This window comes from Ochotona curzoniae, unplaced genomic scaffold (assembly GCF_017591425.1).
Source record: "Ochotona curzoniae isolate NIBS_2020 unplaced genomic scaffold, NIBS_Ocur_1.0 contig_908, whole genome shotgun sequence".
NCBI lineage: Eukaryota > Metazoa > Chordata > Mammalia > Lagomorpha > Ochotonidae > Ochotona > Ochotona curzoniae.
This window is the reverse complement of record NW_024466607.1, coordinates 14,515,374-14,541,939: the sequence shown is the minus strand read 5'-3', so window position 1 is coordinate 14,541,939 and position 26,566 is coordinate 14,515,374. Positions and strand designations below refer to the sequence as shown.

At 40.1% G+C, this 26,566-nt stretch overlaps 1 protein-coding gene across 1 annotated transcript in view; it reads left to right on the top strand.

Moving 5' to 3' along the window:
* Positions 1-26,566, top strand: part of SMARCC1 (SWI/SNF related, matrix associated, actin dependent regulator of chromatin subfamily c member 1) — a 102,080-nt gene that overhangs the window by 16,035 nt on the left and 59,479 nt on the right. The window contains exons 6-16 of the mRNA XM_040994381.1: positions 153-222; positions 3,623-3,692; positions 4,665-4,740; positions 7,773-7,898; positions 11,411-11,532; positions 15,386-15,510; positions 17,262-17,321; positions 18,281-18,318; positions 20,746-20,867; positions 23,839-23,910; positions 26,018-26,131. Of these exons, the coding sequence (XP_040850315.1) occupies positions 153-222; positions 3,623-3,692; positions 4,665-4,740; positions 7,773-7,898; positions 11,411-11,532; positions 15,386-15,510; positions 17,262-17,321; positions 18,281-18,318; positions 20,746-20,867; positions 23,839-23,910; positions 26,018-26,131 (995 nt within the window). The remainder of the gene's footprint in view (positions 1-152; positions 223-3,622; positions 3,693-4,664; positions 4,741-7,772; positions 7,899-11,410; positions 11,533-15,385; positions 15,511-17,261; positions 17,322-18,280; positions 18,319-20,745; positions 20,868-23,838; positions 23,911-26,017; positions 26,132-26,566) is intronic.

Here is a 26,566-nt window from a genome sequence, read left to right as displayed (position 1 = left end):
TTTGAGTTTCTATTTTGTTAATGTCCCTTTTCTTGACTTAAAGTAATAATAAATAAACCAGTGCTCTCAATATTCTTACAGAATTTTTTATCATGTCAATCTGGTTGGCATATGTATTCTACTGACATTTTTTATGTTCATCTGTTTTCCAGGGGACATTTACTGATGAAAAGTCAAAAGCTTCCCACCATGTTTATCCATATCCTTCCTCACAGGAGGATGGTAAGTCAGTTTTTTTCGTCATGAACTGGTAACTTCATGTTTCCTCATACCAATTTTATTTCTATTCAACAGTTTAAAATAATGTAGAAGCGTTGTAAAACAGAGAAAGACCTGTATGCTCATTTCTTATTTATTTGTTTAGTTTTAATATTTGTTTTTGTTGGAAAGGTAGGTTAAGTTTACATAGAGGAGGAGATGCAGAAAGAATTAGCTTCCCTCCTCTGGTTTACTCCCCATGTGCCTCCAATGGCTGGAGCTGGGTGGATCCAGAGCCATGAGCCTCTCCCAGGTCTCCCATGTGATTCAGGGTCCCAAGGTTTTTGGCTTTTCCTACTGCTTTCCCAGGCCAGAAGCAGGGAGCTGGATGGGAAGCGGGGCTGCAGGGATTAGAACCAGCACCCATATGGAATCCCGGTTTGTGCAAGGTGAGGACTTCAGCCACTAAACTACCTCGCCATGCTCAAAATAAATAAATCTTAAAAGAACAGCAACAAAAAATGAACAGCCTGGTGTGGTAGCCTAGTGGCTAAAGTGCTTACCTTCTACACGGCAGAATCCCAAATGGGCACTGGTTAATATCCCTGCTGATGGTTCACTCCCTCAAGTGGCCATATCCGAAGCCAGGAGCCAAGAACTTTTTCCTGGTTTCTTTCACATGTGGATGCAGTGTCACAAGCCATTGGGCTGTCCTTGATTGCTTTCCTAGGCTTTCAGCTCAGAGTTGGGTGGGAAGCACCCGGACATGAACTGGGTTTTAAAAAAATGTATTTAAAATCCTATTTAAAAAAATTTTTTTTAAATATTTATTCTAAGTCAGGGTAATAGTGAGAGGAGAGACAGAGAAACTTTTCAATCCCTGGTTTACTCCTCAAATGGACATGACAGTTTTGGGCCAGATTGAAACAAGGAATCTAAGAGCTTCTTACTCTGCCATTGGGCACAGGGCCAATGTGGGGCTGCTTTCCTAGGTGTGTTCACAGGGAGTGGGATTGAATGTAGAGCTGCTAGGTCTCGTAGCAGTGCACATGAGATAGCAGGCTGTGGCTGAACAGTGCTGTACTGTGCTGCTGACCCCTCAGTGTTCTTTTCCTTAGCGGTGTGATAATGGTAGATGCCAACAGTAAAAATATAACTAGACAATCCTCATATATTTGAAATTTAAGAAATGAATTATTGGACCTTGTGTAAGGCTCAGTGTTAAATCCTTGCCTTGCACTTCCAGGATCACATATTGACACGGGTTCATGTCCTGGTTGCCCCACTTCCCATCCAGCTCACTGCTTGTGGCCTGAGAGCACGGAGGCTAGCCCAAAGCCTTGGGACCCTGTACCTGCATGGGAGGTCTGGAACAAGCTGCTTGCTGCTAGCTTCAGATCAGCTCAGCTCTGGTCATTGTGGCTGCTTGGGGAGTGAACCAGTGGATGAAGGATCTTTTTTCCTTCTCTCTGTAAATCTGCCTTTCTAATAATACTGTAAAAAAAAATCTTTATACAGATTTGGTAGAAAGAAACAGGATAACTTAGGAGCAGGCTTTTGGCCTGGTTGTTCAGTCTCCAATATTCTCCATCAGAGTTTATGGGTTCTTGCCCTGGCTCCATCTTATGAATGTGGCTTCCTGAAAATGCATACCGTGGCCGGCATCAGAAGACTCAAGTTTTTGGGTTCCTGTCACTTATGTGGGAGATCTGCATGGCATTTCCTGCTCTTAGCTTTTTTTTAAACTGCTGTCTGCATTTTTCTCTTTGTTTTCTGCCTCTGAAATAAATTGTAACAATGGAAAACAAGTCAAGAATGAAGGGGATAGGGGCATTACTACAGATCCAACAGACATCTTTAAAGCAATCATAAGTTAATCCTTCTATGGGAGTGGAGTGGGAGGGAGGATTGCCTGTAATTTTTTGTTGTTCAGTCTAATAACTCATTGGTTTGTCATTTTATAACATGAAAAACCTTACTCAGCATCTAGTGTGTACAGTTAATTCGTTGTTCTTCAACTATTGTTAATGTAGTAGCAACCAGTTTCCACTAGATGGAAGTAGTGGATAGCTCTGTGTTGCTAAACAGTGTCTCCAAAATGAGTGCTTCTAAAATTTGAATTTTTTTCTTTCTTTAAGAATTGCATTTTTTGGGCCCAGCAGCGTGGCCTAGCAGATAACGTCCTCGCCTTGAATGCGCTGGGATCCCATATGGGTTGTGGGTCTAATCCTGGCAGCTCCACTTACTATTTCACTTCCTGCTTGTGGCCAGGGATGGCAGTCCAGGACAGCCCAAAGCCTTGGGACCCTGCACCCGTGTGGGAGACCTGGAGGAAGTTCCTGGATCCTGGCTTCGGATATTTATTAAATATTTATTTAAATATTTTAATTCGAAAGCCAGCTATACAGAAGGGAGAAGAGAAAGAGAAGATCTTCCATCTGATGGTTCACTCCCCAACCACCTGCAACAGCAAGAGCTGAATGGTTCAAAAACCAGGAGCAAGGAGCCTCTTCTGGGCCTCCCATGCGGGTGCAGGGTCCCAAGAGTTTGGGCTGCCTTCGGCTGCTTTCCCCGGCCACAAGCAGGGAACTCGATGAGAAGCAGGGCAGCTGGGATTAGAACTGGTGCCCGTATGCTATCCCAACACAGGCAAGGTGAGGACTTCAGCTAGTAGGGTACAGCGCCAGGCCCATAAAATGCAATTTAAAAAATAATATTGATGCATTTTTTTAATTAATTTATTTTTATTGCAAAGTCAGATATACATAGAGGAGGAGAGACAGAGAGGAAGATCTTCTGTCCAATGATTCACTCCTCAAATGACTGCAAAATCCAGTGCTGCACCAATCCAAAGCCAGGAGCCTCCTCCAGGTCTCCCATGCAGGTGCAGGGTTCCAAGGCTTTGGGCCGTCGTCCTCTACTGCTTTCCCAGGCCACAAGCAGGGAGCTGGATGCCACTACCCCATTTCTGACCTAACTCCCTGATAATACACTTAGGAAAGCAGAAGATGACTGCCTCAGTGTTTGGCCCCTTACCACTCACTTGGAAGACTTCATTGGCGTTTTAGGCTCCTCTCTCCATTCCACACCAGCCCTGGTCATTTCAGCCAATTAGGAAGTGAACTGGAGATGAAATCTCTCTCTTACCATTTCTAACTTTTCAAAATAAGTTCTTCAGAATTGTTGCATATGACTTCTCTTGGTCTCTTGATTTTTAATTGTGTTTTTCTTAGATTTCATTACTTATCATCTGTTTATCACAGGGTCAATTAAATTATCATTTTCTTTTTTGTATTTTCAGTGATTCTGTAATGACTATTATTTCTATTTTTTAAAAATCCATGTAAAAATTAATGCCAAATCAAAGTTTATCCAGTTATTTTGCCAGTTTAGAGTTGTTTTTTGTTTGTTTTTGTCCTTTCAGAAGAATGGTTGAGACCAGTGATGAGGAAGGACAAGCAGGTGTTAGTACACTGGGGATTTTATCCCGACAGGTAATGTTGGTGTGCCTGAGATCTGGAATACATTTTTTTTTTTAAATCACAGTAAGTTGGGAGTTAATAGTAGTTTTAATTTTATTTTCTCAATTGTGACAACATTGTTAATTGGTGTTGTCCTTTTTGTCATTTTATTGAGAGTTTTATTTTGATTAGATAGGAGTTGTTGGAAAATTTTAGTGGTAGAGTGATAGGAGTTGATTTACAGAAAAAACATTCTCATCTGTGTGGAAAATTGACTGTTGAGCTGCCAGTGTTAGAAGTAAGGAGGCCACTGGCAAAGGGTTGGGTTAGAAAGTGTATTCTGGGCAATGCTTCTGATGGTAGAGCTATAAAATTTGCAGCTGACTTGATGTTAGTAGGTGTTTCAAAGTAAAGTCAAGGATGGCTTTTGCCCAGACTGCTGGAAATAGGGAGTTGTGATTTACTTAGTTGTGTATATTACTGACCTGGAGTGGGTTTGTAGCCAAGCTGAGTTTGGAAATCTGTCCATATACTGAGGTTTGGATTCATGACTTTAGAGAAGATAACAGATACAGGATTTCAAGTCATTGGTATATATCTAAGGTCATAGGGTTAATGGAGATCTCTTAGCATTAAAGGATTGTGCCTGCAGCTGAGTCCTGAGCCCTTTAGATGCTGAAGACATTTTGGGTAAAGATTATTAATCGGCAATAGAGACTGAAGTGAGGCTGGTGACCAGAAGCAGTACCAGGCGATTGGTACCCAACCTCAAGGCCAGGTGAGGAAGATACTTTGAAGAAAACACAATTAAATATTAAAATTTGCCTGCTCCGAGGCTTATTTATGTTTAGTAAGAAAAAGTTCCTGGTGATCTCCAAGGAGTGTTATTGCCAGAAGAGTAAAAACAGTCTGATACCTTGTTATAATAGTAGTTATAAAATATATTCTTACTGTTTGATATAAGTGTTTTCACTGAGTGCTTCTAACTTGTCTTTTTCTTTTTAGCTATGATACCTGGATGCATAGTAATGATGTTGATGCTGAAATTGAGGATCCACCCATTCCAGAAAAGCCGTGGAAGGTGAACGATTAAAAAAAATTATGTTGTCTGATAGCTCTCTGTAATTAGTTCTCTGCTATAATCCCGTTAAAGAATGATGGTCTCCCTTTTCCATTTCTCTTAATGAGATATCCACAGCCAAGGCTTCGTTGTCTAGGTAATGCGTGGAATGTATACAGTGACACTTGAGGAGAGTTCAAAGGCTAGATCGGAGTGGGTTTTGAGAGAGTTGAGAGTGGGATGTAGGGCTGTTGATGCTGTCATTGAAGAAGCCCTGGAGCAGTGCCAGTTTCACTTTGGTATGAAAATGTTCATTCCCAGCACAAGAATCTCATTAAAAAATTTTTTTTAATTATTTTTTATTGGAAAGTCAGATTTATCGAGAGAAGGAAACACGGAAAGATTTTCCTTCTGCTAGTTCACTCCCCAAAAGGCCACAACAACTGGAGCAGGCGCCTCTCTGGGTCTCCCATGTTTGTGTAGGTTCCCAAGGCTTTAAGTCATCCTCTACTGCTTTCCCGGGCCACAGGCAGGGAGCTGGAAAGGAAGTGGAGCACCCAGGTTACAAACTGGCACCCGTATTGGATCCCAGTACACGTAAGATGAGCACTTTAGCCAGTTGGTTATTTGCTGGACTCCTGAAATTAGGTACTCTTGACAGGTTGACCAAGGTCATTAAAAAAGAAACAATTTTATTTGTTTGTTTGTTTAATTGAAAGGCAGAGTGAGATGACAAAGAGCTACCTTCTGCCTGCTTGTTCACTCGCCAAAGACTACAATGGACAGGGCTAGATCAGGCTGTAGTCAGATTGGGTATATTTTTCATGTGTCTAGTCAGAACAGAGTAAATCATGCCTAGAGAAAAAAAAAACCTGTAGACTAATGGGATAAATTATAGGACCAGTGAGCTGGACAGTATTGCAAAGAACTCTACCAAAGGTGTTCTAGATGTTTATTTCCCTGAAGTTTAGAACATTAAAGTGGGGTGGATTGCAGAAGTTACTAGCACCATCTGTTGGTTAGCAAACTGGGCTTCAGAGTTAGGTGATTTTGCACAAGGTCCCATAGCCTGTGATGTCATTTAGCACAACATGTTTAAGAGAACAGAATGGTTTAATGGTCAAACAGAACTTGGGAAATGTAAGGGTTGCTTCCATTATGTGTGTTAAGTAGGCGTCCTGCTGAGATGTTTTCCAGTTGGCTGTCTGTAAAGGTGGAGAAGCTAGTGCCAGCCTTGTTTCATTATGCCATCGATTAGCTGAAGCATCACATATGTGGCATAGAGCATGACACAGTTGTCACACGCTTTTCTAATAAGCTTTCTCAATTTATTTCAAAGCTTTCTGGATAAATGATGCACAGTGTCATTTACAATGTTAAGTACAAGGTTTCCAAATTTTGGAAAGCACTTTTGCCTCTTCTGTATTTTGTGGCTCATCGCTAAGCTCTTTGTTTTAAACCTGGTTTTATTTTTCTTCTTTATTAACTTGAGGCTTCCCGTATACTTTTTGCTTGTTTTAAATAAGGGACTTTGGGAAATTTATCCTGCTTGAATATTTTTCTTTAGGAAGTTTATGTTGTATTTCAGTAATTGTCATAGTATGTCTTACCTTTGTGGTTTTCTAGTTGAACTTCATGTTTGTGATTCTTTTTGTTTCTTCTGACCAGACATGGCCAGGGGAAACCCTTCTCTGCCACTCCTTATGACTTGAGATGTGAATAGCCATCTCATTTAAGATAGAATTGTTTGGTGCTCAGTTCCAGTTGAGTCCTCTTTGAGAAATAGTGTTGTGCAAAATAGAATATACATAGGTTAGATCTGTGGTTAAAGTAGCCATATACAGTCACATGTACATTTGCACATCTAGTGAATAGTTCACTTTGGTACTTGCTGCTGCAGCTAGAGGCATGATTGTATAAAGGATGGGAGGAGTTCATCTGTCTATTCTGTTTCCCAAACCTACCCCGCCGTTGGTCATTACTAAATGCTCTCCAAGGATTGATGTGTATACCTGACAGAGCTAGGGGAAAGATCTCTATAAATGTGTAGGATGTTGCTTGTTATGTAGAACTAGATTTCCTTTTTTCCTAGTGCCATGAGTATATGCAGCTCTGTGCTCTTGACTGTTTATCAGTGATTTCTATGAAGATATAATGACGTGGTTATCAAAATTGTATATTAAACCAAACCAATTATACTTTGTTATTTTTAATATTTTTTTTAAAGTTCAAGTGAAGGGTTTTATTAGGGGTGAGAGTCAGACGGACTGCTCTCTGGCAGGAGATGGCCTGGGACCATTTACACATTGCGGAGTGACCATGGGAGGGCATTGGCCCTGTGCTATTCTTTACTTAGTGTAATCAAGAGTCTAGGGGCCAGCATTTTGGTGTAGTTGAAAAAGCTACTGCCTATAGTGTTGACATCCCATGTGGGTGATTATTTTAAGTCCCAGATATTGGATTTCCAATTCAGTTCCCTGTTGTCCTTCAAAGGCCTTCAAGAAGCTCCGGCTTCTTACCTGGCCCGCACTGGCCAGTGTGACCTCCAGGGAAGTGAACCAGCAGATGTTCTGTCTGTAAATATGACTTAGAAATCAATCAATAAATCTTTAAAAGGATTTGAAATGGTTGTGGTTGCATATAATTGCTAGTGCTGAGGCATAGACAATGAAACAGAAGTGCTTGTTGCATTGTTGAGATGATATTTGGAACTCTTTGATTCTGATTTGAAATGCCGAGGTTCAAGTCCTGGCTCTGTGTGGTAGGAGCCTAGCCTCATGCTGATTTATACTGTGGAAGATGGTAAGTGATGATTTGAGTTTGGGTCCTTGCCATCATCATGGGAAACTCAGGATGAGTTCCAGGTTCTTTGCTTGGGCTTGATGCAACCCTGGGTATTTTAGAAGTTTTACAAGTGACCAGTAGACTTTGACATGTATATCTGCCTTTCAGATAAATTGAAAACAAATAAATAAATGAAATATGCTTTGTTTTTGAGTGCTTTAAAAGTTTGAATGATTTTTGTGTTTCTGTGTATTTGTGACTTGTTTCAGGTTCATGTGAAATGGATTTTGGACACTGACGTTTTCAATGAATGGATGAATGAGGAGGATTATGAGGTGGATGAGAACAGGAAGCCAGTGAGCTTTCGTCAGCGAATTTCAACAAAGAATGAAGAGGTATTCCATTTGTTACTGTTTTAAATACTAGCTATTTCTGTTTTCTGTTAACTTAGATGTTTTTAAATGTTCATTGATTAACTGTTACAAGCAAAGCAAGGTGCATCAGTTTTTGTTTGATTTTTGATGAAGTACATATTTGGGCCAATTTTTTACATTTCATCTTAGCCAAGAGGCCGAGAAGCAATGGGCCAATTTTTTGATGTACATAGTAGGCAGCCTCATCACATTGGCTGCTCTGCTATTCAGTTCCTTGTTGAGGGCCTGGGATTAAGGCAGTGCGATATGGCCCCAGTGCTTGGGCCCCTGCTACCCATGTGGGAGAGCTGGATGAAGCATGTAACAATTTGCTGAGTGAGCCATATCTTTCTCTGTTCATCTGACCATTAAATAAACAAATAGAAGTTTAAAAAACAAAACATGGGGATTGGTATTGCATCATTGAGGCCATTTGGGAAGTGATCCAATGAATGAAAAACGTCTCTTGTCTTTTCCTCTTTGTTACTCTTAAAAATAAATTTTAACAAACAATCAAGACAAAAAAAACATGAAAACAGAGTACATGTAAAATTTCAAGAGTCCATAGTAGCATCTTAGGGATCAGCATGTCCCCACAGAAGGAGCAGAGAATGCTAAATGTGTCAATAGGATTTACACTGGTCAGTTTTGTGGTGGAACGTCTGATTTTTTTTTGTTAGATATGAGTTTCAGTTTTGTGTGCCAAATATTTCAGCTTTATGTAATTTTGCTTCCGATTTAATATGCACAATGCTTTTATTTGGTTCTTTAAGAAAAATAACTTGGGCCCGGCGAGGTGGCGCAAGTGGTTAAGGTCCTCGCCTTGCACGCCCAGGATCCCATATGGGCGCCGGTTCTATCCCGGCAGCCCCGCTTCCCTACCAGCTCCCTGCCTGTGGCCCGGGAAAGCAGTTGAGGACGGCCCAAAGCTTTGGGACCCTGCACCCATGTGGGAGACCCAGAAGAGTCTCCTGGCTCTGGATCGGCATAGTATCGGCCCGTTGCGCTCACTTGGGGAGTGAATCATCGGATGGAAGATCTTCCTCTCTATCTCTCCTCTCTGTATATCCGCCTTTCCAATAAAAAAAATAATAAAAATAAATCTTTAAAAAAAAACTTAAGGGCCTGCTGCATTAGCCTAGCGGCTTAATCCCTACCTTGCGTGTCCTGGCGTACCCTCTGGGCGCATGTTTGTGTCCCAGATGCTCCATTTCTTTCCAGCTCCCTGCTTGTGGCCTGGGAAAGTAGTAGAGAATGGCCCAAAGCTTTAGGACGCTGAACTCGCGTGGAGGGCTGGAGAAAGCTCTTGGCTCCTGGCTTTGGATTGGCTCAGTTCTGTCCGTTGCAGCTGCTTTGGGGAGCGAACCAATGGACAGAAGATTTTTCTTTCTCTCTGTAAATCTGTCTTGTTTCTTTTTAAAAAAGATTTATTTATTTTTATTGCAAAGTCAGATATACAGAGAGGAGGAGAAACAGAGAGGAAGATCTTCCGTCTAATGATTCACTCCCCAAGTGTTTGCAAAGGCTGGAGCTGTGCCAATCTGAAGCCAGGAGCCAGGAGCTTCTTCCCGGTCTCCCACACGGGTGCAGGGTCCCAAAGCTTTGGGCCTTCCTCAACTGCTTTCCCAGGCCACAAACAGGAGCTGAATGGGAAGTGGAGCTGCCAGGATTAGAACTGGCACTCATATGGGATCCAGGCACTTTTAAGGTGAGGACTTTAGCTGCTAGGTTATTGAGCCGGGTTCTAAATTTGAGTTTCTAATAAAAATAAAAAATAAATATTTTTAAAATATGGTAGTACTGACTAAATTAGGATAATTTCAAGGTTAATGTTCAAATAATGTTTTTATTTCAAAGTCTAATGACATACGATGTGGGGGGAGAACTCTGCCGGTTCACTCTCTGAATGGGTCACATAGCAGGCCTGTTCCAGGAGCCAGGAATCTAGCCATACCTCACATTTGGATGGCAGGGTTCCAGGTATTAACATCATCATCTGCTGCCTTCCAAAGCACTTCAGCAGGGAGCTTAGATGTTCCATGCTGGTGTCACAGCTGTGGTGGCTTAAATTGCTGCACTGCAAGCCCAGTCTGTCATATTTTAGGTTTTTTTTTTAAAGATTTATTTTTATTATTTTTTTTATTGGAAAGGCGGATATACAGAGAGGAGAGATAGAGAGGAAGATCTTCCATCCGATGATTCACTCCCCAAGTGAGCGCAATGGCCGATGCTATGCCGATCCAGAGCCAGGAGAATCTTCTGGGACTCCCACGCGGGTGCAGGGTCCCAAAGCCTTGGGCCATCCTCGACTGCTTTCCCAGGCCACAGGCAGGGAGCTGGAAGGGAAGCGGGGCTGCCGGGATAGAACCGGCGCCCATATGGGATCCTGGGCGTGCAAGGCGAGGACCTTAACCACTTGCGCCACCTCGCCGGGCCCCATATTTTAGTTTTTAAAAATTCTTTTGAAACTGAAACACTGAACTATTTTCATGGAGCAGCTTCTATTCATTCATACTTATTTTTCAGCTTTATGGCTGTTCAGATAAAATTCCTTGCATAATATTTGTATTTATTTGCTAGATCAAAAGAATAAAAGAGAGATACAGAGATTTTCTGTTTATTGATTTACTCTAAATTACCACTAAACTGTCTCTGGGCTGGTCTGAAACCAGGAACCTGGATGTCTCATATGATTGCAGCGGCTCAAGGACTTCGGCCATCTTTCAGTGCTTTCCCAGGCAGATTAGCAGGGAGCTGGATCAGAAGTGGGGCAGCCGAGACCTAAATTGGCACGCATATGGATGCCAGCTCTGCAGGTGGCTGTTTCAGTTGCTACACCATAGTGGCAAACCCTGATGTTTTGGTTGTTTTTGCCCTGTACTTCATTTGCTTTACCATAGCCAATGCTTTGGATCATTTAAGATGCTTGTATTATTATTAATTATCATCTACAGATTGTGTTGTATAAATTGAACCTTGGGATTTCCTGTGTTATTGGCAGGTGACTATAATTGTACTTGTTCAGGTTGACAACATGTTTTGTGTGTGAAGTTCCCTCTTTTATGTCCTTTATTGGCCGATTTAAAAAGTGGTTTCTGTAGTGGCACTGTCACAGGATCATTCTGTTTGTCTTTGCTTTACACAGTGTAGTGATGTGTTTCATGTTTATCTACAAGAGTTAGTGCTTTCTGTACTTGATAGTTCAGAATGTGAGCCATAACTGCATTTAGCTTTGCTTGAACTCTGGGCAGGCCTGTGTCGTAATGAGTTGGGATATCCGTGGGATTGTGCTGGTGTTCGCGTTGAGTCACCAGAAATGTCAGGTAACATCTCTGTGCTTGTCCTCCTTGTGACTTCACAGCGAGCTTTTATTTGTATCAATTCATGAGTTTGGTGGTATCTTGATTTTTGGAATCTGGCCTTTTGGACAAGTTTGCAGAAGCTGAGGCATCTGTAGAGTTGGCTGATACCTATTTCTACTTGCTTCTTCCTAGCCAGTCAGAAGTCCAGAAAGAAGAGATAGAAAAGCATCAGCCAGTGCTCGTAAGAGGAAACATTCACCTTCACCTCCCCCTCCCACACCCACAGAGTCCCGGAAAAAGAGTGGGAAGAAAGGGTAAGAACTGCTGTGTGATTCATAAGGCATTAAAACAGATGTGAAAGGGCTGTCTGGAATTTTACATTAAAGTTTCTTCTGTTTGTAAATTACTTGTTGATTGACTTGTTTGGAAGCTTTTGGCATTGAAAGTTTATCTTGTTAAGAGATGTAATCTTAGGAGCATCTTGTTGCATTTATACAGACAACTGGAATACATGTTTTTAAAAAGATTTATTTTATTTTATTTATCTCTAAAGTCAGATATATATAAAAGAGGAGATACAGAGAGAAAGATCCTCCGTCCAAGGATCTGCTTCCCAAGTGACCGCATTGGCTGGTGCTGCGCCAATTCAAAGCTGGGAGTCAGGAGTTCCTTCAGGTCTCCTACACACTGGTGCAGGGTCCCAAGTCATTGGGCCATCCTCGAATGCTTTCCCAGGCCACATGCAGGGAGCTGGATGGGAAGTGGAGCTGCCGGGACTAGACCCGGCTCCCACATGGGATCCCGGCACATTCAAGGCGAGGATTCTAGATGCTAGCCCATCACACCAGGTCCCCCAGAACATTTTGTTTTTCTATGTTAACGTTTGTGTTTAGAAGCCTGGCTCCTGAGTCCAAGTTGAGGTAGTGTCTCAGCCTTAGTTGGACCATCTCTCCCACAGGAGGGAAATAAAGCTGTCGCTGTTGGATGTTCAGTAAGGCACAGCAGTGGAGCTTGGTTGAAGCCCCTTGTTCCTACTTTATGATCCTTCCTTGACAGGGGATCCTGTTTCTTGCTGAGCAGTTTTTACAGGAATTAAGTGAAACTTTAAAGCCATGGATTAGTGTCTGACATGAAATATGTACTTAATAAATAGGCAATAATAATAGCCAAAACTGAAAAAAACAATTTATTTAGAGAGTACAGGGATAGGGCCCGGCACGATAGCGTAGTGGTTAAAGACCTCACCTTGCATGCCCAGGATTCTATAGGGGCTCCAGTTCTAATCCCAGCAGCCCTGCTTCCATCCGGCTCTCTGCTTGTGGCCTGGGAAAGCAGTCAAGGACAGCCTAAGGCTTTGGGACCCCGCACCTGCGTGGGAGACCTGGAAGAAGCTCCTGGCTCCTGCCTTTGGATTGGCTCAATTCTAGCTGGTTGGACGAAAGATCTTGATCTCAGTCGCTCCTCCTCTCTGTATATCTGACTTTCTAATAAAAATAAATAAATCTTTTTAAAAAAGTAGTACAGGGAAAGAAGTATACATGGAACCAAAAATAGCAACTTCATTCTCTGGTTCCTACCTCTGAGATGCCTAGTTTCCACAACCAGAGCCGAGAACCGTAAACTGAATTCATGTATCCCAGAATTGGAACGTAGTTCTTACTAGTGCCTGCCTTGGCAGGAGGCTGAAGTTAGGTCCTGGAACCAGAACATTGTCTTTGACTGGGGGACAGCAGGCATATCAGGCTAATCTGCGGAACTGTGATGCCGGCTTCCCATATGGGCACCGGTTCATATCCCAGCTGCTCCATTTCCCATCCAGCTCCCTGCTTGTGTCTTGGAAAGCAGTTGAGAATGGCCAAAAGCCTTGGAACCCTGCACCTCTGTGGGAGATCTGTTAGCAGCTCCTGGCTTTAGATCGGATTACCTTAGCTTCAGCTCTTCAGCTTTTGTTTTTGTTTGTGGAGTGAGCCACAGATGATGTTTTCTTTCTGTATGCCCTTACGTATAAACTGTCTTTCCCATAAAAATAAAAAAAAAAAATTTTAAGTTTGCTAATTTGACAGTTACAGTTGCATAGAAAGATGTTGTTCTGCTTCCTGGTTTATTCCCTAGATAGATGTTGCCAATGGTGAGGATTGAACCAGGGTTTTCCGTGTGAGTGCAGGGACCTCTACTTAGGACAAGTTTTGTTGCTTTTCATAATCCAGGCAATTGACAAGAAGCTGGATTGCAAGCGAAACTGCTAGGACAATAAATCAACCATGTGTGATTCTGGCATTGTAGATGGCAGCTTAAGACACTGTACTACAACACTGGTCCCAAGTTTATCATGTTGTAATGTGAATTCTATTGAAGAGCTGCTGAGTGCTTTGGTAGGAAAGCCATATGAAGTCTTTGTGGCCTAAGGCGAAATGGTAAAATGCAGCCCGGGGCACTCTTAATTATGGTAGCAAGGTGAGGTGTCCCGGAGGCTCGCAGTGGTGCTGTTCCTTACGTACTCCTCTGAGTACAAGGCAGCCAGATGGAGTGTGCAAAGCTACATGTTGCATCTTTTTGGGGAAAAAAAAAAAATTTATTTCCCTTGAAAGTCAAAGTTGGAGAGAAAAAAGATCTTCAGTTCGCTGGTTCATTCCCCCAAATGACCACTAATGAACCTGTCTGAAATTGGAAGCTTGGAGCCTCTGCATTTCGTACACGAATCTTGGGGCCCAAGTACACGTGCTGTCCTCTGCCACTTTATTAGGCCGTTACCAGGGAGCTGGATTTCTAGTGGAGCAGCCAGGACTCCAGAGGGCGCCCTTATGGGATGCCAGCACTCCAGATTACTGCCTGCATTCTCATTTGTTAGTCTGATCTGGGTTATTGCAGCCTTTTTCTCCAAGAAGTTACTTTTCCTCCCTTGGTCTTTTTACTCTTCATTTTGAAACATTATTTCTTAGTGAAAAGTTTCATAATTCTCAAAGTACAATAGAACTGTCACAATTTTTACAAACTGATATTTTTTTTTTAAGATTTGTTTGTAAAGGAGAGTTAGGGAGAGAGGAAAGATAAACTGATTCACTCCCCTGATGCCTGCAGTGGCCCAGGCTGTGGCAGGACAAAACTAGGAGCCCAGAGCTTCATTTCAGTCTCTCCCTCGGGGGGTCCACATCCTTGGCCCATTTTAGTCGCTTTCTCTTGTGTGTTGGCAGGGAACTATTCCAAAGGAGGGGTTGGCTGGATATGAACCACTGCCCTTTATAGGCAGCGGACCTGCAGTGCTGTGCCACAACATTGGCTCTGATGTATGTCACCTTTATTCATTTCTGTATTTTTCTGCACTGAACTTTGATACTTGTTGTATTTTTTTTAATTAGTTTCATTGCATTGTATAGTTTATGATTTTCTACCTTGTTCCTTATAATTCTTCAGGACAAGGAATCATTTTTATTTCTGATTTAGGCTTCTGCTAATATAAAATGATCTGATTTCTTTGTGTGTGAAGGAACAATCCAATTTCTATTAAAATAAATTATAAGTAACCATGTTCAATATTTCTACTTTTACACATCCTGGTGGTGATACAATGACATGGTATATTTATTTGTTTTTTTTATATATATATATAAAGATTTATGTATTTTTGTTGGAAAGGCAGATATACAGAGAGGAGGAGACAGAGGAAAATCTTCTGTTGGATGGTTCACTCCCCAAACAGCTGCAATGGCTGGAGCTCAGCTGATCCAAAGCCAGGAGCCAGGAGCTCTTCCGGTTCTCCCACGTGGGTGCAGGGTCCCAAGGCTTTGGGCCGTCTTCAGCTTTAGCCTCTAAGCAATTGTGCCAGGCCTCATAGAAGTATTTCAAAGAATTCCTTATGTAGCTGATTATAATCTGAGTTTTTTGTTTTGTTTTGTTTTTTGACATATCTTCTTTTTATGTATTGTTTTATTTTGCCATATTTCCTTATTATGAGGTTTATTACAGAAATTTTAACTTCCTTTCAGAAAATTTTTATCATTTTAAAAGGTAACATAGCTTCATTTCTTAAGCTGATTTTTTTCTGATTAGATGTACTTTGAAGCGTGTGTCTAATTTATTTTGTGGTTTGATTACTCTTTGACTTTTAAGTTGTTTCTGAGCATAGATTCTAATAATAGGCAGCTATTATCTACCTCTTTTATATTTTAGCCAAGCTAGTCTTTATGGGAAGCGCAGAAATCAGAAAGATGATGATGAGCAGGAAGATCTTACCAAGGACATGGAGGACCCAACACCTGTACCCAATATAGAGGAAGTAGTACTTCCCAAAAACGGTGTGTATTCTGCAGGAGGGCATTAGATGTAATGTGATCATTCTCAGAAGTGTGATGGGGTATTCCTTTTTTGCTCTGAGTCTAGAGTCCTAACATTCAAATAAGAATCGAATCCATCCATTAAGGTTAATGTTTTCAAAGAAGGACCCATATGGGTTGTTGGCACTGCAGGCAGATGCTTAACCTAGTACGATACAATGATGATGTCCTGTGTAGTTTTTGCAACTAGCTGTCAGGTTTTGCAAAATATCTACTGATTCGCTGATAGTAATGTTAGTGATTTAACATTGTTTTTGCTGGACTAGAGTTCTCAGCATTTTGTGTTTACCTTATATGAGCATGACACCTCTCTTTTGTGTAGTTTTCCAACTTAGCTTTTCAGTGGCTTTTTAGTGTTTCACTGGTAGAGGCCTTCCATATCTTTTCTTTCCACTCTGGTCTTCCACCTTCTTGATTTGTGTTCCAGGATCTGAATTTTATTTAACCCAGGCCTATCACTACTGGGAAGTGTACAGCAGATGAAGCTTCTGTCATCCATGTCTATGTTGGGTCTTTACTCTTTCTGCCTTTCATATATAAAAAGAAAAAAGATTAGTGTTTTAAGTATATATAAACTAAGTATGATTCTAAACCCATAGAATGAAAAGCAAAGTGTAATGTACTAATTTTTAGGTATACAGAGCCAATTAATGAATATATGTCAACCGATTTAACCAGGTTTCATCTTATTTTCAAAGGGTGAAATATAAATGGAAAAATTGTAATTGCTTTGAGAAATGGGTACTCTCAGATGTTATTGATGGAAGTAAAAAAATCAATGAACCCACTTAATAGAATTCAGCAGTATCTGCTACAAATTTTAAAATGTTGAATCCGCAGGGGTGGCTGCATGTTAAGCTGCTGCCTGTGATACTGGGTCTCCCAAACAATTGCATGGTACCAAGGCTTCGGGCTATAGTCTGCCACTTTCCCTGGCTTTAAATAGGGATCTGGGTCAAAAGTGAAGCAGCTGGAACACAAACCAGTGCCGTATATGTGATACTGACTCTTGAAAGTGCAGGATTATCCAATAGAGCCATCAGCCCCAAAAAAATCCTTTGTAAAAAATAAATCTATCTAGTCACCACCCTTTTTTTTGTTAGAGCCCATCTTAAACAATTACTGGCACATGCAGAGTAATTGTAAAGGAATGCTGGCTACAGAATAGTAAAATGCTGAGAACAGATTTAATTCCACTGATGTTGTGATAGTTAATATTTGGTCCACTCATGGACACAGTGAACCTGTTAATAATGAATTTAACATGATATATAGTTCAAAGCACTTACGTGAAAAGATCCCAGTGAAACACTGACAAGGCATGCGTGATATTCATGTGATGTTATCAAGCTAATAGGATATATTTCATTGTCCCTGGGTATTGATTCTCCCTGACTTTACCTGTCTGAATGAATAGCAGAGAAATAGGATCAGATCAAATCTCGAAAACCATTGATTAGAAAACGTCCTGGAGCAAGGGTTGAAAGGCTGTTCAAATATTTTGCTTTGAATGTTTCTATATTTAGTTTGACGATGAAAAGGTGTTACTGCTTGTAGGTGGGCATGTGTTTACGGTGAGGGTAAATAGTGAATGATATTGGTGTTTTAAGGAGATGCTTTTATTTTGAAATTCTCCTGTTTCATTCTTTAGTATTACAGAATTTTCCTTCTAAAATATAATTTTGTGTGTTTGTGTGTTTTTTTTTTAATAGTAAACCCAAAGAAAGATAGTGAAAATACACCTGTTAAAGGAGGAACTGTAGCAGATCTAGGTAAATATCAAAATAATTTGTATACTGTGAAGTTGTCATTTTTTTCCTCTTGAATGCAGCAGCACCTTCAGTATTTTTCTTTGGAGAGTTGTTTTCTTTCAGTTTCCTGGTGACCACCACAGGTTATGAGCTGCCTCTGCCGGTGTGCATGCTGTCCTGTGAACCGTTGTTCACGCTCACCGTGGCTGCTGTGCAGTGTTGCAAGTTCTCCAAATGCATCCCCTCAAGATGCCTTTTGATCTGGCTGCTTTCTCTGTGGGATTATCACTTTGTTCCTTCTCTTCTCAGCTAACTGTCCACGTTTTTGTTGAGGCTTCCCTCTCTACTTGCTGTGAAGAAATCTTTAATTATATTTTTCAGCGTGTGACTTAGTTTCGTTAAATTTCATGGTGCTTCTAATGAACGCATAAACTCTAAAGGAGAATGGTTAGTCTGTCTTTTTTTTGTTTTTTGTTTTTTTTTAAATATAGGGCCAGTCAAGGCTGACCACTTATAGGAAACTGGCAGCTGAGAAGTTTTATACTCTTTTTTTATTTTTGTTAAGTATTTATTTATTTTGATTGGAAAGTCAGATATATAGAGAGAGGGAGAGACAGAAAGATCTTTCCATCTGTTGGTGCAAACCCCAAGTTGCTGCAGTGGCCAGAGCTGAGCTGATTGAAAACCAGGATCCAGGAGCTTCTTCCGGATCTCCCACGTGGGTGCAGAGGCCCAAGGGCTTTGGTTCCTCAGCTGCTTTCCCAGGCCACAGCAAGGAGCTGTAAGTGAAGTGGGACAGCCACTCACATGAGATCCCGGCGCATGCAAGACAAGGACTTTAGGGACCAAGCTACTGCACCAGGCCCTGCAGTGGTAATATTTTATTAATGCTCTATCACTTCGTAAACAGTAATTTTTTTTTGATAATCCAATTAGTATTTACCTGTTCGTAAAAGAAATTTTATATTTTAATTTTGCAGATGAGCAGGATGAAGAAACAGTTACAACAGGAGGCAAGGTAATAATTGAAGCCTGATGTGGAATAATTTCTCTAGAAATCCTGTGTATTGAGAACTGGAAAAAGTGAATTATAAGCTTTTTTAATAATAATTCCATTTTGAAACGTGTTGATTTTTTTTTTTTTTAAGGATTTGTTTATTTTTATTGAGGAGTGGCAGAGAGAAAAATCTTCCTGTCTTCGGTCCTCTGGTTCACTCCTCACATGGCAGCAACAGCTGGAGATGAGGCAATCCAAAGCAAAGAGCCAGGAGCCTCTTTGGGGTTTCTCCCATAGATGCAGGGTGCAGGCTTTGGGCCATCCTCTAATGCTTTTCTAGGCCACAGGCTGGGGGCTGAAAGGGAAGTTTAGCCATCAGAACACAAATTGGTTATGGGATTCTGGTGCATGCAAGGCAACTATTTAGCTGCTGGGCCCTAGACCCGTGGTTTGTTTTTGTATTCTTAGTTTAAGATTTATTTTATGTATTTGAATGAGTTGTGGGAGAGACTAGGAAAGAGATCCTTTTGTCTACTGATTAATTTCCCATTTGGCTCCCTCAGAATGCTCTGTTTTTATTTTTCTATTTTAATGTCAGAGTCACAGAGCTGTTCCATCTGCTGGTTCACTTTTGATTGCTTCACTATCAGGGCTGAGCTAGGTAGAAACCGGTAGCTTTATGCAGTCTTTTATATGTGTGGGAGTTTCTTGGAGCATCTTCTGCCACTTTTTTCAGACCATTATTAAGGAGCTTCGTCAGAAATGGAGCAACAGGGACAGGAACTGGCATCCAAATGGGATTTTGGCCTTCTTGGCTCTGTCACAATGGTGAACTATTTCCCAAAGTTTTCTAGAGAGGAAATTTCTATCATCTTACATTGTGACCCTTATTTGGTGAAATTTCTGATTCCCTGGTTCCCTTCTTAGTAGTTAATAGTCAAACCCAGCATTGTTGTTTGTGTAATTATCTGACTATGTAGCCAGAACCAGCCTTGTATTAATTTTCTTACTCCTGGTTTTATTGATTGCAGCCTTAACCAATAAACCTCAGATCATTCTCATAGTATTTTTTGAGTCTTAGACTTAGCTGATTCTTTGTTTGATGTGTGCTCATGTGGACTCCAGTGGGGCTGGGGAGGGATTTTTAGAGCATGGAAAGATCTAAATCAAAAGTAAAACTTCCTTGTAAAGTTAGTATTTTTTCTTTAATGCCAAGAGCAAGAGCAATTTTAAATCCTTGTGTCAGTCTCAGATAATTAAAAATGGTTAGATATTCTCTAGGTCCTTCTTCTACAGCATCATCCTGGCTATTTTCTTATTTGATATAAATAATGTAGTAATAACAACCTGGCATGGAATACCTGTGTTCCTCAGTAGAGGGCCAGGGCTTTTGCTCCTGGCTCCTGCTTACCCCGTCCTTGGTGGGACAAAGCTGATGGTTCCCGTGGTGGTGGGGAAGAAGTTCCTTGCCACCCAAGGGTGAGAAGCGAATCCTATTCCCCGCACCGATTATCAGCCTGGTCAACTGTGTATGCTTTAGAGGTGACCAGTGTATAGGAGGGTTTTGTCTCTCTTTCAAGTAAATGAAGTAAAATGAATTAATATGTTAAAGTTTAAACAAAAATCAATTTATATTTTCAGCCTTCATTAAATCTCTTTTTTTTAAACTATGTAAATGTAGGAATTATTTGTCATCTAGTAGATTTTTAAAACCTATACCTCAAATATCTGTTAGATATGTCAAACTAAAACACATTAATCTGAAATTATTTTTGCTAGTTTACATGATTTTGTTGATTTTTAAATTCTGTCACCAGTAATAACATAGCTATAATTAATATTATTCAGGTAACTACTTCAGTTCTTGGTGTTTTCGTATTTTAACATTTTAATGTTTGTTGCTAAACTAATTTATATGTATAGAGGTGATAATATATCCTCATTTCAAAATATAAAACACAGGAAATTTAGGTTGAATCAAGTTACCAACAAAAATTAAATTATGGAATCAATGCAAAGAAATTCCAATGCAAAAATTACCTGGGTTCTTATTTGTTTATTTTAAATTGGAATGGTAGAGTTACTGAGAGATAAATCTTCATCCATTGATTCACTCCGCAAATGGCTGCAGTGGCCAAAGCTGTGCTGACCTGAAGCCAGGTACCAAGAATTTTTCCTGTTCTCCCACATGGGTGCAAGGCCCCAAGGACCTGATGCTCAATACTGTTTCTAGGACACTTCATGTTTGAAGAAGAGGAGCAAATTCCTTGGTACCTGTCTGTGTTGTCCCTTACAAGTTCTAGAAGGTTGTTTTTATTACAAATTAATTTCCTAGTCCTTTAAATTTATTCCTGTACCTTCATTTTATTTGAACTACAATCAGAAGTTTGATAGCTGTCACATTTGTCCCTATAATTCTGTGCCTGAACTCTGGTTTCATTTTTGTAGGAAGACGACGATCCTAGCAAAGGTGATCCAAGTCGATCAGTTGACCCTGGTGAAGATAATGTGACGGAGCAGACCAATCACATCATTATTCCTAGCTATGCATCATGGTTTGATTACAACTGGTGAGTAGTGAGTAGGTTCTTGCCATCTTTAAGCATGGTGCTGAAGTATTGGAAAAGTGTCCCTGAAACCAGGCCATGTCATTCTATCCAAGTCTCATGTCAGTAATTTTCCCTAGTTTAAAGGAGGTAGAAAGTGAGTTTTCTCTATAAAATGTGTTCTTTGAAACAATTTACAGGTAGGACTGTTGAATTAAGATTATGTATTGTTAAGCTTTAAATTCACCATCAGTTGTAGTTCAGATAGGCAAATTTTGAGTGCTTTTTTTTTTTTCTAATTTGAGAGGAGAAGGAGAGACAGAGAGAAAGAAATTAAATCCACTGCTTCACTCCCAGAGTGGCTGCAGTAGCTGGGGTTGAGCAAGTCCAGAGCCAGGAGCCAGGAGCTTCTTCCTGGTCTCCGATGTGGGTGCAGGTTCCCAAGGCATTGGGCCCTCTCAACTGCTTACCTTGTTCACAAGCAAGGAGCTGAATGGGAAGTGGAGCATCCAGGACACGAACTGACACCCACATGGGATTCATTGGATGTAAGGCAAGAATTTTAACCACTAGGGTACCATGCTATGTGCAGATTTTCAGTATTTATAATTATAAATTACTAAGATTTATTATATGTTTTTATGATTATTTTAAATATATAAATAAGTTTCTCATACCCAGTGACAGATTTATTTTATGCTATGATAGCTTTATTTTATCAGAAAATATTTAACTTTAGAAGATTTTAGAAATATAAACCTTGGCATGTTAAAATGTACAAAAACACATACTTATTTAGCGTCCTGCCTGCTATTGGCAGGCAGCAGTGGCATCCTGGGAAGGTGTTTGAAGCTAGCACAAAGTAACTTCCTTACTGACTGCTTAGGAGATGTTAATTCATACAAGGCTGACTTTAATCAGTTCCCCCCACCTAAGATTATCTTATTGTTCTTATTGGGTGTGGCCAGTGATTTTTTGTTTTGTTTTTTGGAAAGATTTATTTATTTTTATTGGAAAGTCAGATATACAAAGAGGAGGAGAGACAAAGAGGAAGATCTTCCGTCCAATGATTCACTCCCTAAGCTGCAACAACAGCTAGAGCTGAGCCAAGCCGAAGCCAGGAGCCAGGAGCTTCTTCCAGGTCTCCCACGTGGGTGCAGGTTCCTAAATCTTTGGGCTGTCTTTAACTGCTTTCCCAGGCCACAAGCAGGGAGCTGGATGGGAAGCAGGTCTGCAGGGATTAGAACCGGCACCTATATGGGATCCCTGGCATGCAAGGTGAGGACTTTAACCACTACACTATGCGCAGGGCCCTTGTGGCCAGTGTTGCGATTCAAGTCCTGGCTGCTTCTCTTTTGATCCAGATCTCTGCTAATGCACCTGCTAAGCAGTAGAGGATGTCCCATTTGCCTCCTGGCTTTATGTAAGGTCAAGCTTTGCCATTGTAGCCATTTGGAGGGTCCACCAGTGGATGGGAAGATATCTCTTTTTTTTCTTTTTTCTCTGATTAACATATTACTTATTACAAGGTTTATAAGATCAATGTAAAATAATTTATTATTTGAAAGGCAGAGTAATAGGCAACATGAGATCTTAGATTTGCTTCCCAAGTGGCCACAACGGCCAGGCTTGTGCCCGGGACAAGGAGCTCCATTTGTGTCTCCCATATAGGTGGCAGAGGCCCACATACTTGTGCCATGTTTCTTTCTTTCCCAAGCATATTTCTAGGGAGCTAGATCAAGAGCAGAGTAGCAGGAATTCCAACCAACCTCTTAGGTGGGCTGCTAGCATCACAAGAGTTAGGTTAATGTGCTGCAGTGCAACACTGGCCCAACATTTAACATTTTTAAATTTAAGTGCCAGAAGTTACTTCCTCAACTAAGTCTGTCAGAAATTTGTGTAGTTAAATTCTATAGAATTGCCATTTCTGAAATCTTTGGCGCACATGTAAATACTTTTCTCAAGTATTCTTTGAGGGTAGATGTTTTCATATGTGTTATCATATAGAAAAATGTCTATTTTATCTTATTTTACTATATATTATACTGTAATTTCATATAGTGCACATACAATTATGCAAATATAACCATTAAATATTGTGTTTAATATTATATAATAAGTTACATATGTATTTTTTGCTGGGCTGTTCCTAACATGTAGCATGAAAACAGGGGCTGTTATTGAGAATTATGTGATTGCTTATAGCTTTTGTTTGCAATAAAAGTAAAAGTATATTCAATGTATGTTTATATAGCATTAATTCAACTTAGAAATCAACTTCCTAGAAGTTTTTAGCTAATTCTTTGTTTCTATACCATTTGTCCGTATAGCTTCAATTTAATTTAAATGTGAAAAATAATGCATAAATTATTTGTGGCAGTTATCCCATCCCCTCATTGTTTGAAAGTTTGGTTGAAGGTTCCACTGCAGATACTGAGTTACCAAAGCAGCTGTACCGAAGCTATTGGTGATTTTCAGTTACTTTATTAAATGCGGTTGATAACTGAGATTTTTTTGGGAATTACTCGTATGCCCTGTTTCTGAGGACTGAGAAAAGGTGCATTGATGCTAAGAGTCTGAGGTGCTGGTTAGGAACAGATTCACGTGTCTCCTGACTGTTTTTTTGGTTTTCATCAGCTTACTGCCTTGGTGATTACACTGATTTTTCTTTGTTAGCCAGTTATAAGAACTCATTGTATCTTGTCTTGTTATTTGGTAATGATGTGTTTATACGAAGAGAATCATAAAATAATTAGCTTTCACTGTGGTGTTAGAAGTATTTCAGTTTGAATATGAAAATGGGAAAACTACAGAAAGAAAAGCCATTATAGCTGTTAACACATAGGAACTTGTGTATGCCACCTAATTTTGGCAGTCTCTGCTCAGTGCTTGAGTTTATCAGTTGTACAATGGAAACTGAATGAGCTTAGTTCAAATATTAAAATCTTTTTCTTCAGAAGAAGACTTCCAGTCTTTTTTTCTCCCTTTCTTTCAGTATTCACGTGATTGAACGGCGTGCTCTTCCAGAGTTTTTCAATGGAAAGAATAAATCCAAGACTCCAGAAATGTGAGACCGGTGTTTTAGAAAACTTGCTATTTTGTGTGTAAATCGCAAAGGTTGTTAGAGGACACTGTCATGAGTTTATTGCTTCTGGGGTTTAGACATTTGCACAGATTCCATTTCGAACTATGTGTATAATTTTTCAGAGTTCTTTGCATCAGTGGAAATGGCATATTTGTCCCTGTTAAAGCTTACAATATAAATACATCAGCTGGTGGAATTAAAGATTAAATTCTGTAATGGGTGATAACTGAGACATATTCAGGATTCTCCTAACAGCTCCTAATGTGTTATGGATTGTATGCAATCATGCATAATGACCCAGGAGAAAATTAAGTCATTATCTTACCTACCTAAAGTGTGACTACTGATTAAGTCAGTGTAGTATGGCTGAAGAATACAGCAAGATTTACTTGATTTTTTAAATTTTATTTTTATTGGAAAGTCACATTTACAGAGACAAGCACAGACAGAAAGGTCTTCCATTTGATGGTTCACTCTCCAAGTGGCCACAAAGGTCCAAGCTGAGACATTCCGTAATTAGAAGCCTGCAGTTTTTTCCAGGTCTCCTTCATGGGTACAGGGGGTGCAGGGTCCCAAGGGTTTGGGTTGTCCTTGCCTGCTTTCCCTAGCCACAAGCAGGGAGCTGGATGGGAAGGGAAGTGAAGCAACTGGATACAAACTGGGACCCATATGGGATCCTAAATGTATAAGGCGAGGACTTTAGCCGCTGGGCTACCGTGCTAGATCCAGTTTACCTAATTTCATTATGCTTTTTTGTGCTTTTACATTGAAAATGGGACTTTTTATTAGAAGGTAGAAATTTGCCTGAAAGTTAGTATTTTTTTTATGATCGCTTAGTTTACATAACTGTAAGCTTCTCTTCCTAAGTTCCTAACTATCATGATATAAGTAGTATCTGTGATATTTATGTGTTACTCTTCCTTTTTGTATCTGACTGCATAAATAGATGTCCCATGATCAAACTAAGGGAGAATCAACCTCTAGTTTTCTACATGAAACATTGTGATGAAAATGGAAAATTAATTAGTAAATATGAACTGATAGTAGTTTGTCCACGGTAGTTTCAGTTTACATATCAAAGATCATTTTTTAATTTACTTCAAACCAGAATCACAGATTTGGCTAAGCAAGCCATTCAGCTCTTTTGCTTATTTCTAAAACTTTTAACTATTTAAAAGTTTTGGTTATTTTCTGTTTAAAAGCACCATTTTATGGATTAACCCCTTTGACTTTGTGACTTCATCTTCTTTTCTGTGTTCACCCACTTGTGTTTATTCCAGAGGATAGATGTTATTTTTTGTTCTTTTGAAAGTGATTTCAAATTACTTCATTGTATTCAATGTCAAAAGCTGTTGTTAGACTGAAAATCCTTTGCTCTGGATTTTGAAATCTGTTCTGGCAGAATGGTTTAGTACAGCTTGAATTTTTCTTTCTTTGTGTGTTCATGTCTTCCCTTTGAATATGGCTTCCGCTTGTTGCTTTAGTAGCTAGAATCTGCTTAAAAAACTGTGGATAAGATATATCACAAGAATTCATAACCATAGTAGATCCTCATGTTTCTTTATGGGAGACTGTACGAACGAGATGGAGCAGAGGATAAAAGCGTAAGTGCCAGAACCTCCACACTGCCTTTGTTCCTTTTTGCTGCACCACTTAGCAATCCATTGATGTGAAAGAAATGCTTTATCAACCATACTTCAGTCTCTCATCTGAAAATGGGAGGGAAATAGACTCTACCTTACAGAGAGATTATGGGGAACATAGTATAGGTTTTGCTTAGAACAGTGCTTGGCATGTAATAAATGCTTGGGAGAGTACTCATCATCTATGCTAGTAGTAACTCTTGTAGGCAGTCATAAATTTATCTCTTCACCTGCAGGACCAAGTTTGCACTTAGGTTACTTAATGCTAAGATTGTCAGATACCTCTGATGTAAGTTAACGGTTGGTTTGTGTGCTAAAGGTTCTGACTTCTGTCAGTACTGAATATTCAGTACTTTATATATCTATTTGTTGAATTTTTGTCCCTGTTACTGTTTCTGAAATGATGCATGTCTCTCTGCCTTATGAATTCTGCCGTTCATTTTCAGATACTTGGCATATAGAAATTTTATGATTGACACATACCGCCTAAATCCCCAAGAATACTTAACCAGCACTGCATGTCGGAGGAATTTGACTGGAGATGTATGTGCTGTGATGAGGTATGATTATGGCTTCATTTTAGGTTACCAGTGATAGTTACTTAGGCATTGCTGCTGTTTTGTTTTGTTTTGTTTTGTTTTGTTTTGTTTTGTTTTGTTTTGTTTTGTTTTGTTTTGTTTTGGGTGATGTATACATAGTTGCTCAAGATGGGAAGGGTCAAGAATTAGGGCAAGGTGGGTGAAACCATTGTTTCCTCATTTTATTCCCTCTGTATATGGGGTAAAGGGAGAGATAAGATGAGAAGCTACACCCAACCTCCCAACTGCCTCAGTACCCCTGAATGGGAATGGCCACACAATGTCCCAGATTTCCTGATATTGATGGAGCATGCTCCAAGGGTTCTATTCAAGTGGTTTTTGTAGTTGTGACATGCTGTTGATTTCGCCGATCCAAGGATGAGGAAATCCTTCCAAGGTCCATTGAGTGACAGAGTC